Source organism: Onthophagus taurus, chromosome 1, assembly GCF_036711975.1.
Source record: "Onthophagus taurus isolate NC chromosome 1, IU_Otau_3.0, whole genome shotgun sequence".
NCBI lineage: Eukaryota > Metazoa > Arthropoda > Insecta > Coleoptera > Scarabaeidae > Onthophagus > Onthophagus taurus.
The window spans coordinates 1763517-1776245 of NC_091966.1; the positions used below are offsets into that span (position 1 = coordinate 1763517).

Below are 12729 nucleotides of genomic sequence, written 5' to 3' on the forward strand. Positions count from 1 at the left end.
TTACTAGTCCTTTTACAGCCTTTCTGTCCAGTTTCTTGTCATTCCCAGTTTTTTTAGGTTCTTGCACTGTGAAGTCTCTTCTATTATTCTCTTTCTAGTCTCTGTGCTCTTTGCCCACCGTTCTCTTTGTTATTCCAGTCTATTCCCAGTGTTCCCCTTCTCTATCAATTTCTTTCTTTCCTTTACAATGTTTTTTTAGTCTCTCTTCTCTCTGGCCCAGTTCCTTTTTATCTTCCAGTCTCTTTCTCTTCAATTACTAGTTCCTATTCAGGTACTCTATTTTCTGTCCAGTAACCTTCATCTCTTGCCAGTGTCTGGTAAATCCCTTTTTGCTATTATTGGTTTCCTACCAGTATTTCCCATTCATGTCAAGCACCTTTTTTGCCTTTATAGACTCCTTCCTGTCTGCCCAGTGTCCTTATTGTTTTTTCGGTCTTTATTTAACCTTTTTCTTCTATTACTAATCCTTTTACATGTTTCCTCCTTTCTGCCCAGTTTCTTTCCTTATTCTCTTTCCAATCTATCAAGTTTGTACTTATGAGTACAACAAGACTCTTTCAAGATTGCATAAAATCTTCTTGTAGGTTTAATCAAATCTTTAAGCACTGCATCAAATCGTCGTTCTTTGCCATCAAATAAATTGCTTTTCCTTCTAATTATTTCTTTATCTTTAAATATGTAACAACTTCGTAATGCCACCCACTCAATTCTTATTCAGTAAGCATAAATTATATACTGGGAATATCGTTGAGTTCGATAAAAGTGTTAACAATTCACCTCGCATGAAAAGCCTTTTTTTAATGTTAATCTTATTTATGTCACGCATTAAAACAGAATGATTTTTAGAACATTTTCAGATAAAACAACAATGCTAATATGTGATTTTGTAGAATTTAGTTATAACAATCAAATTAATAACCACGCGAAATGTGATAACAATTCAACCAATTCTATTTAAACAACTAATTTAAAAAGCTATATAACTTGTAATTTTATTTAAATGTTGACCACAATATTTTTTTAAATTATTTTTTTATCTTTATAAACGACATAATTATTGAATAACTTTTTTTTTTGAGAAAATATTCCCTTCTTAATAACTATATTATCACAGAAAAAAAAACCATGTTGATGACCAACCAAATGACCTATAACATTGTTTACATTTAGATCGAACCGTGATTTTCATATTCACACTCAAATACTCTTGAACACAAAATCCTTTATTTTTAAAGCACCCCTATTTTATCAAACTCACGTGGCTTCCAAGAGTATCGTTCAGGGACGCCCAAGGAATCCTCGTTTTTTGAGGGTTCTTCACGTAGGTTTCATATTCCTCAACAGTTTTTCGGTGATTTACAATCCGCGGTGTTTTGATCGTGGTTTCCTCCGCGTTTTCACAACTACACATCGCACACCATATACACAACATGCACCACCAATAACTCAACATTGTTAACATTGTCGGCAAACCACTACGTTACGATGCGACCAGCACCAGTGGCCTGAGGCCTTTTTATCAAAAACCGTTGCCGTTCGTCACGTCGAGCTACCGACGAATCATAATGAATTCGAAATGTGCCGATTCTCAATAAATTTACGTTTTCTGAGTCGATTTCAATGTCTAGAAGTGGGGAGAAACTTGACTTGAAGCGGGTTTTCACACCGCGCGGACAGTGTTAATTAAGATTGTTTTAATTTTTTAGGAATTCTTCGTTTTATAACATTTACGAATTATTTAAGGCCTATTTATAGCCTATAAGGTTTAATTATAACTTTTTTAAATTTGAAGGGGCAGAAACTTTACTTGAAGATTAAGTTTATGTTATTCTTGTTTTTGTAAATAATCTGGTGGAAAACAATTACTAGAAAATTTTAAGGCAGTTCATTGTCGATATCTTTCTATATTTCTCTTGTAAAATTGTTCAGGCACGTTCTGGTAAGGTATCCTAACAAAGATCAAAGAGTCAGTTATGTACGATTGTAAATAACTATGGTCCAAAATTCAAATACCTAATATGATTACAAGACATTCTTCTCATCTTTTAAACATTATGATCGCAACGTAACATTCTATGAAAATTCTAATAAGTTCCTAACTTTGTATAGTTAAAATCTTTGCCCCTTGTTGTATTAAGTTTGGTCCCAGCCAACTCCATATAAAATCTACATCAAGTCCTCATCATGTTTTTGCATTTAGTATGCATTTATGAATCCATTAAGACTCCCTCAAGATTGCATAAAGTCTTTATGGCTTCGTTGAATCTGCATCAAATATTCATTATGTTTTTTGCCTGCATCAATGCACTAAGCATACATTAAATTACTGTTATGTTTGTATCATGACAGTTATGTATGAAGTCCCCATAATTTTAATCGAGTCTATCAAGTCTGCATCTATGAATACATCAAGACTCCTTCAAGGTTGCATAAAATCTTCATACATATTTAATGACATCTGCATCAAGTTTCCATTATTCCTAAATCGAGACAACATAGTATAAAGTCTACGTTATCATTGCCTCATCAATTAATAAGGATATTTGAAAAGTTAAGCAGTTCTGGAAACTTCAAATTCAAGATATTTATTGTTTCCTTCCCCTTATATTCGGGTTAACGATCAAAGTTATCATCTAATCAAATCGCCATCTGGGATAACTGTTGTTAAATTGAATTATGGTTTTGGTTGTAATGCATACTTGGTGTTTTCTATTTCTGATTACCTTTAACCGTTTGAATGGCTCAAAATTGGCTTTGGCGATGAACATTGGCGTATGTGGCTAATGAAAAATGCTTATGTATACTTAATGACCTGGAAAATCGTGGTATTTTTTCTACTAGATCCTTAATTTTCTTTTGAGGTATTGTATCTAATAATATCGATATGTGTTATTCTATAAATCTTGTTGCATTTACTGCGCCGATTACAGTAAGTTTCTTAATATCCTCCTCATAATTTCTTTTAGTTATTCGATGGGCAAAGGATCAGATCCATCTATACACTGGCATGGAATATGTGGACGGGCATCATTCTGCCAGAAAAGTAGGTCAAGAATATGGAATTCTATCACCTCATTCACATTGCCTGGGAAGAATGCGAAACGAGACCTATTCCTATACGTTATAATAAGCAATTCTATAATCATTACAGTATTCGCCTGATCCTATTATGATTAAATTTTCGCATCCATACTTCTTTATCTCTTTTAATCTACATTCTAGCATTTCTTATCCGGGTATACACGCCTTCTGATTCCCAGCTTCCAGTCGCTTCTATCCTTCCAGTCTCGTGGTCTTAGGTTTCTCTCCGAATATGTATTCCCGATATCTTAGCCTGATCTGCGCCAGGAATTCATCTCTAGCGTTTTTTGTTAACTGTCAATTTTTATTGTTGCAAAGGGGGGAGAAGAAAGAGGGGAGGAATAGAAGTGGCAGAGAAGAGATGTAGAGGAAGTGAAAGAATATACGTACTTGGGATATGGGAAAATAATAAGGTCGGGTCGCTCGTGAGGGCGGTGGCAAAACGAGCACACAGGGTGGTGGGACAGGTTTGTAGATGTGGGGAGAGAACTTTTGGGAGGGATGTGGGAAAAAGAAAGGTTATGTTTGAGAGCTTGGTGAGGAGCACAATGATGTACGGCGTAAAAGTATGGGGATGTAGAGAACAAGGATTGCTCAAGGATGTACAAACAAAGTATTGGAGATGGCAAGGGAGACTCCAGGGTATGTAGTGAGGAGGTTAAAGTGGATGCAGTAAGGGTGGAGACTGGGAGAAGAGCAGTGAAGTACGAGGAAATGATAGACGGAAGACCACATTGCAGGATCCTGAGGGAGTGCTGGAGAGAAATTAAGGAGAAGAGGCTGATATATTGGTAGAAAATAGGGAAGGATATAATAGGAGCGTGGGATATTCACTAACTGGGATCGACAACAGAAGAATGGTGAGAGGTAAAATGTGGAGAGAACTAAGAGATAGGGACAAGGACATACAGAGGCAGGAAAGAAAGTCACAGATACGAAAAGGGAGATAAAATGAAATATATGGGGAGATAGTGGCAGAGGAACTGCCGAAATATCTGTTGATAGAGCCAGATTCCGCTGTGGCAATGAGGAAAGAGGGAGCAGGTATTGGGCGGACGGTGAAAGACATGGTAAGAGGGTGTAGTGAGCTAAGGATGGAGGCGATGGATAGGAAGCAGATTTTGGAAGAGGGGGGCTGAGGGCAAAAAATAGATGAGGGAGGTGATTGGGGCGAGGAGCCAAGGGTGTGGAGATGGGGGAGGAGAGTAGGGGATTTGGGTTGGGTTGGGTTGGGTTGAACTTTGACATATGATAGCTAAACCAATTACCAAAAAAAATGTTAATGCTTCAAAGTTTTCTGCAGCGAATTTATTAATAGTCAGTAAAATCAAACATTCAACAAAAACAAAATTGTCATTGTAATATGTCAGTTTTGCTATAAGGTTTAATTATTACATACGAGAAGAAACTCAAAATGTACGCTTATAGCACTGAAGATGCGTATAGCAGGAGAACAATTATTAAACAGAATACAAATGGCTGCTACTGAAATAAGAAATCAACCAGATATTTTAATTTGGCTGAAGAATTCTTTAATTCGTCGTTGTGAAGCATGTATTCTAGCAAAAGGAGGCTATTTTGAACAATATTTGTAACATTTATGTGTTTTTAAAAAAATGTAGCAGTTAATTATGATATAGTTGGAGCTGTGTATTTTTCTTATCATCGTGTGAATTAAATAAATTAAAAACTGCACTTAAACGATGATATTTATTGTAAATAGCTTAGTTTTCTACCGGTTTCGACTGTACAACAGCCATCCTCAGGAAAACGACCTTATTACATTTTTACACTACTTAAATGTAATACTAATAATGTAATTCTTGTTTCAAACAGGTCGTTTTCCTGAGGATGACTGTTGTACAGTCGAAACCGGTAGAAAACTAAGCTATTTACAATAAATATCATCGTTTAAGTGCAGTTTTTAATTTATTTAATTATGATGTAAACATTAAAACTTTAAAGTGTTATAATTTCGTCAAAGTTTGATGGTGAGCTAATAAATCACCCTATCTTTTATAATATATACATATAAAACACTTATTATTAATTTTTATTGTTAGCATTTCTTGCTATACATATATTTAGTCTTGTTAACTTTTCATTTTTGTTGAAACGTGTCTGACATAAATTTCAGATGCGCTTTATCGTGTAAAATGACTGGTCATCAGCATGGTAAGCCTATAGATAGAACAATAGTGTTGTCATCTATGGGGTGTATTCAGTATTGCAGATAAATTTTAAAGAGTGTTGAAAAAAGCATGTGACTGTTTGTATAATTATTTAATTGTATTAATTGCTTTGACACCTTTAATACTTGCTATACTTTCATCTATCGTTTATCCTTTATCCTGTACACTTTTTCAAGTAATGAAAAAATACACATCTGGCATTAAAGTCGCCCATGAGAATGTATTTTCGTTGATCACCGGCTTTTATAAGTAAATCTTTAACTTTTTGATTTCCCGGTCTTGCGCCATCTATATTTCCTAGTCCATCTGGTGTCCTGTCCATTTCCTCAGTCTGTCTGCACATCGAATCATGCTTTTTTGCTATAACAAGATTTTCCATTTGAAAAGTTTTTGCTTGTTAGGTGTCTAAAGCAGATAAGATATGATTTATTAATCAGCTTGATCAATATGTTTTTAATCTTTAATTCGTTCAATATTGAAAGTTTTGTAATGCTCCATATAGGACACTCTCAAATGCCAAGTTTTGCTTGCTAGGTGTCTAAAGCAGGTAAGATATGATTTATTAATCAGCTTGATCAATATGTTTTTGATCTTTAGTTCGTTCAATATTGAAAGTTTTGTAATGCTCCATATAGGACACTCTCAAATGCCAAGTTTTGCTTGCTAGGTGTCTAAAGCAGATAAGATATGATTTATTAATCAGCTTGATCAATATGTTTTTAATCTTTAGTTCGTTCAATATTGAAAGGTATGTTATGCTCCATATATAACACTCTCAAATGCCTGATCCACATCTCAAAAACTTCGATCATTTTTGTTTTGGTCTACGTTTCCAATGCGTACGTGGCAACAAGAAAAAATAATGACTTATTGCATAATAACTTATTGTGTAATTTTATTATTGGAGTTTGTTGGTAATCCTTTCTTCTTAGTTTCCGTAAGAGTTGCAATATTGGGTTTTCCGAGGGTCAGTTGCCAAGATTACTTGTTAATTTACGTTTTCTCCAAATAATAAGGAATTATTTCAATTCCCAACCTGGAGGATCAAGTAATTTTTGATTAAGGTTTCCTTCCTCTACCCTATGATGAGTTAACATCTAACTACAAGACAGCAACTTTATCATATCTGGCAAGGGTTCTTACCGTCTGGTGTCTTTCAGCGAGTTATTTTTACTCCACAATTTCTCACCCTTGTTAAACCTGACTTTGGCGAGATTTATTAACCCATTTAGTCCCACTGGTGTAAAAACGCACTAGCGTTTTTAAAATTATTTTACAGCCATACATTTCCAAATTTAAAGGTGTTAGCGATAACAGTATAAGGTTGTTAGGCTATACATATCAAAATATTTCATAATTCTTGCTATTTAAACCATATTTACATCAATTCTTTTCTATTGAACATTTCTGTTCAAAATATACAATGAAAATAAAACTATTTTTAGTGCATAAAATTCTTCAAAATTTTTTCATTTGCAAGTTTTTAGTGCATACTTTCCTCATATATATCTTGAAACGCGAAATAAAAATATGTATTCTGAAAATACGACTTGAAACATTAATGGTGCAAAAACGCACCATTGGGACGATGTATGAAGAGATATAAGGATTGCATCATCTTTCGTATTATTTGAAACCAGTTTAGACGCGTCTGTTAGGTGAATTTCCGAATGAATTTAGTCATTTATGGAATACTGCGTTGAGAGTGTGTTTTTGTGCAAAATGTCTCGGTTTCTCACAAAAAGGGAATTAGATGCTTCTCTAGAAGAAATTGTTAATGAACTGGAAATAGGGAGAAAGGGAGGTAATTCTTATATTATTTTGTTGTGGTTTAAAATTTATTTTTATTCGATATTGACTTTAACCGTCGTGGATGCTGTTTATATTCCTCCTCCGGTTGACTACCTAACAGATGAGGAGTATAGACGACGAAAATTTAACGTCTACGAATTGTCCTCAGGACAGACATCGCCGGTACTTACGAGGTACAAGTACCCAATGCAGACGAATACAATTCCTCAGACGATGAGTTCCTCGCGGTGAAACAACGCCGTCTTATGAAGGAAAAAGAAAATAGATTTGATATAAAATGGAAAAAAAGTCAGAAATTGTCCGTTAGAAAACATAAAATGTACTTCAAAGAAGGAAAGGGGTTTTTTTGATACAGCTTATGATACCTGTTCAAAAATTTCTTTAGTACGATTGAATGATAACTCCGTTGTCACTGTAATTACTAACCATTTGAATGTGGAGCCAATACAATCAATTAAGAGGTACAACAGAAAGAAAAAAAAGGAAACACCTAGTTAATCAACCTTATGCGGTATCAGAATATAATAAATTCATGGGTGGTGTAGATTTACACGATAACGGAAAGCCAACTATAGAACAAGAGTATTAGGAAAGAAGTGGTGGTGGCCACTATTTATTAATTCATTGGATAGTGTCATAATAAACGCGTGGAAATTATACAATACATACTGTCAATAATACTAAAATGGCACAATTGGATTTTAAATCACATATTGCAGTTCGGCTAATGAAATATGAAAACGCAACACCTAATACTGAACGAAACACGAGGTCAAACAGAGAATTTGAATCTTCCAATGGCCATTTAATAAAGAATCACGACTCTAAAGCTCGTAGAAGATGTAAAATATGCCATAAACATACTATACATATGTGTAGTAAGTGTAATGTTCATTTACATGTAGAGTGTTTTACGGACTATCACAATAAATCGTTATACTGTTAATCCCATTGGTGCGTTTTTGCACCAATTTTAGTTTAAATATTTTTTATATTAAACTTTATACTAAAGTAGGTATTTGTTAGTATAATGTTGTATTAGTATTATTATTTATTTACGACTAATTTATTACTTAGTTAATAAATGATAATCAAAATTTTTGTATGCTGTTGTTCACTTATCTTACCAGTGGTGCATTTTTGCACCATCTCATATCTCAAAAACAATTTTTTGTTTCAAACACCTGTGTACATTTTTATACTCTTCATTCCATCTTATATTAAGGAAAAGTATAAAAAAACAATTTTTTTAAACATAAAGCAACTTGGGACTAAATGGGTTAATATTAATATCTCGATATCGATATCTCGTATATAACATTGATATTTCTCGGTAGTTTTGACTTTATCTTATAGATTTAATTCAATCATTTCCAAATCAGTTTTATTTCTGATTATTCTTTTTATCAATATAATCGTGAAAAATACAGCAAATAACTTCGTTAATTTCAATCAATTAGAATTATTTTTCTCTTCTTTGTCAAGGTCCACAATGAAATTCCAAGTAATTTATTCTATTATCGGTGTTTTCCCGTTTACCTCAAGCGAATATTAAAGAGCTGGTGTATCACCAAATGTTATAACATTTACAAACCACAGTTTCATAATGCACTTTTGACTCATATCGTAAAAAAATAATTGACGGAGTGGAATTAATTTTGTTGGTTTATTGACGTCAAAATTAGATTGTTTTCGAAATTAATTTTTTAATTTATTTATACTAAATTGTTTGAATAATTCGAATAAAGAAATTCCAATCTAATTATACAACATGTGCGTATATAAACAGCGAAATATTTTCGTAAATTCCGGAAATTAGATCACTGATTTCCTAATTTCTTTTAAAATGTATTCGATTTCACGTCATCAATGAATCAACAAAAAAAATACAAATATAAATATTAAAAGAGCATTGCACTTTATTGTTAAAATAATTTTAATGGTTTTAAATAAGATTTTTATTTTTGAAATAGAAGTAAAACCCCAATTGTGGAATGTTTTAGTCATTCGCACTTTCACGTGTGTTAACAAATCGAATCGTTGGGAGTTGCTAAAGATAAAAATAAATGTTGACACATTCAAGTTCATTGTCGCTCGTAGATTTCTCGGAGGAAATTGATCTATTAAATTGAATTGGGTTATTATAGTAAAGTTGGGATGATGGTGATTCATAATTTGAATTCATAAATTTCAAATGTGCAAGTTTTAAATAAGTGAATCAAAATATGAGTCAGGTTAAATAATGAATCCGTGAGAAATACAAATATTTAGTAATTTGTTTGCATTAAAAAGGGATTTCTAAAAAATGTACTCGTGATTCATAGAATAAGATTGATTTAAATTATTTTTTTATTTATAAAAATCAAAAATATTAAACAGACGTAATAAATAGAAATAAATTAAGATATCACAAACATTTTATGGCTTAATTATCAAAGCTGCGATTATATCACATAATTTCTTATTTTTTTCTCTCCCTACATGAACATTTCACTTCATTATAAGTTTTTGCTTCTACAAATTCTTTAGTATCAACAATTAAAACCCCCATCTTCACTTCTTCTCTCGTTGCTACGCATTTTCGTTTTTTACCGCCAATATCTATATGTGTGGGACATCTAAGTACAATAAGCCCTTGAGGTTCAACCTATAACAAAAAATTTTTATTAAAAAAGTATTTCTCAATCGACTTATTAACTTACTCTTCTAGCTTTAATATCAATTGCATCTCTGGTGCTAATCATTACAACACTTGGAGGTGGTGACTTTATATATTTGTTGTAATTGCGTAAAACATCCCTAAATTTCTAAAAAAAACAATATAATAAAAATAATTAGATCCTTAAATAATATCTTACCATAAAGTTCGTTTTATTTCCATCAGATTGAAATGATGAACTAACAATAATTTGTAAGCTCAAAAAAGAAATGATATAAAAAACGATTTTATACTCCATGACTATTATTTAAATTTTAAGTGGGTCTATCGAAGTTAAAGAACGAAATGCGGCGATTTAGTGGTATCCATTTCAATATATAGACGATTCTTCATCATAGTAGACGTCATTGACACAGCTTAACTTCTTGGTAAAATTTTACGCAACTTTAAATTCATTCATAAATAATTCATTAAAGTGCGCTTTCTTATCGCGGTTTATTTTACTACATCAAGACGAGTTTTCTATAAATTTAATATCCGGTTAATTTAAATATCCGTAATGTGGTAAAATATTTTTTGTTGCGAAACATGTTGAGAGTAATAACAACAACAGAATGTTGCGAAATATTTCATTACAATAAATTAGAAAGAAATAATTATTTGAGTAATATTGGGAAAAAATGATTCGTTTTCTTAATTCATGATAGTGATGACCAAATAAAAAACAAAGTTGAGTTTGTGATTAACAATAAGACAATCGATTTGATGGCGAAATTAGAGATTAGAGCTAAGGGTTGTACTTTATCTATTTTAATTCGATTTATTAGTTCATCAATTATGAATCGAACCTGGTCTTCCAGGTTGAGGGGTAAAGCAATGGGCTTCTTGGATATAATAACATTTTTTTGCAAAAACAAAATAACGTCAAATTTTCAAAAAATCATATCATCTCTATTTTTAATGGTAATGATATGATGTATATATTAAATTAAAGCTTGAAGACTCTAGTTTATGATATGATATAAAAACTGTATGATAATATTAATAAAATTTCCTGAAAAACGGTACTAAAGAAAACACTGTCAAATTTGCAAAAACAAAAGAACGTCAAATTTTCAAAAAATCATATCATCTCTATTTTTAATGGTAATGATATGATGTATATATTAAATTAAAGCTTGAAGACTCTAGTTTATGATATGATATAAAAACTGTATGATAATATTAATAAAACTTCCTGAAAAACGCTACTAAAGAAAACACTGTCAAATTTGAAAATATAAAATAATCTAAAACTTTCAAAAAATTATATCTCTATTTTTAATTGTAATGATATGATGTATATATTAACTTAAAGCTTCAAGACTCTAATTTACGATATGATTTAAAAATTGTATGATAATATTAATAAAATTTCCTGAAAAAAGGTATTAAAGAAAACACTATCAAATTTGAAAAAGAAAATAACGTCAAATTTTCAAAAAATCATATCATCTCTATTTTTAATGGTAATGATATCATGTATATATTAAATTAAAGCTTGAAGACTCTAGTTTATGATATGATATAAAAACTGTATGATAATATTAATAAAATTTCCTGAAAAACGGTACTAAAGAAAACACTGTCAAATTTGCAAAAACAAAATAACGTCAAATTTTCAAAAAATCAATTCATCTCTATTTTTAATGGTAATGATATGATGTATATGTTAAATTAAAGCTTGAAGACTCTAGTTTATGATATGATATAAAAACTGTATGATAATATTAATAAAATTTCCTGAAAAACGGTACTAAAGAAAACACTGTCAAATTTGAAAATATAAAATAATCTAAAACTTTCAAAAAATTATATCTCTATTTTTAATTGTAATGATATGATGTATATATTAACTTAAAGCTTCAAGACTCTAATTTACGATATGATTTAAAAATTGTATGATAATATTAATAAAATTTCCTGAAAAAAGGTATTAAAGAAAACACTATCAAATTTGAAAAAGAAAATAACGTCAAATTTTCAAAAAATCATATCATCTCTATTTTTAATGGTAATGATATGATGTATATATTAAATTAAAGCTTGAAGACTCTAGTTTATGATATGATATAAAAACTGTATGATAATATTAATAAAACTTCCTGAAAAACGGTACTAAAGAAAACACTGGCTAATTTGCAAAAACAAAATAATGTCAAATTTTCAAAAAATCAATTCATCTCTATTTTTAATGGTAATGATATGATGTATATGTTAAATTAAAGCTTGAAGACTCTAGTTTATGATATGATATAAAAACTGTATGATAATATTAATAAAACTTCCTGAAAAACGGTACTAAAGAAAACACTGTCAAATTTGCAAAAACAAAATAATGTCAAATTTTCAAAAAATCAATTCATATCTATTTTTAATGGTAATGATATGATGTATATGTTAAATTAAAGCTTGAAGACTCTAGTTTATGATATGATATAAAAACCGTATGATAATATTAATAAAACTTCCTGAAAAACGGTACTAAAGAAAACACTGTCAAATTTGCAAAAACAAAATAATGTCAAATTTTCAAAAAATCAATTCATCTCTATTTTTAATGGTAATGATATGATGTATATGTTAAATTAAAGCTTGAAGACTCTAATTTATGATATGATATAAAAACTGTATGATAATATTAATAAAATTTCCTGAAAAACGGTACTAAAGAAAACACTGTCAAATTTGAAAATATAAAATAATCTAAAACTTTCAAAAAATTATATCTCTATTTTTAATTGTAATGATATGATGTATATATTAACTTAAAGCTTGAAGACTCTAATTTACGATATGATTTAAAAACTGTATGATAATATTAATAAAATTTCCTGAAAAACGGTACTAAAGAAAACACTGTCAAATTTGCAAAAACAAAATAACGTCAAATTTTCAAAAAATCAATACATCTCTATTTTTAATGGTAATGATATGATGTATATG

The 12729-nt window shown here is 30.6% G+C and overlaps 1 protein-coding gene across 1 annotated transcript; it reads right to left on the reverse strand.

The window, feature by feature from the left end:
- Positions 1–9422: 9422 nt before the first annotated feature.
- On the reverse strand, positions 9423–10071 carry LOC111418048 (uncharacterized). Its single transcript, XM_023050480.2, has 3 exons — positions 9944–10071; positions 9788–9892; positions 9423–9732 (listed from the first exon to the last, which is right to left on the reverse strand). The coding sequence occupies exons 1-3, from the start codon at positions 10040–10042 to the stop codon at positions 9547–9549; spliced, it is 390 nt and encodes a 129-aa protein (XP_022906248.2). The 5' UTR covers positions 10043–10071; the 3' UTR covers positions 9423–9546.
- Between the last annotated feature and the right edge of the window lie 2658 nt (positions 10072–12729).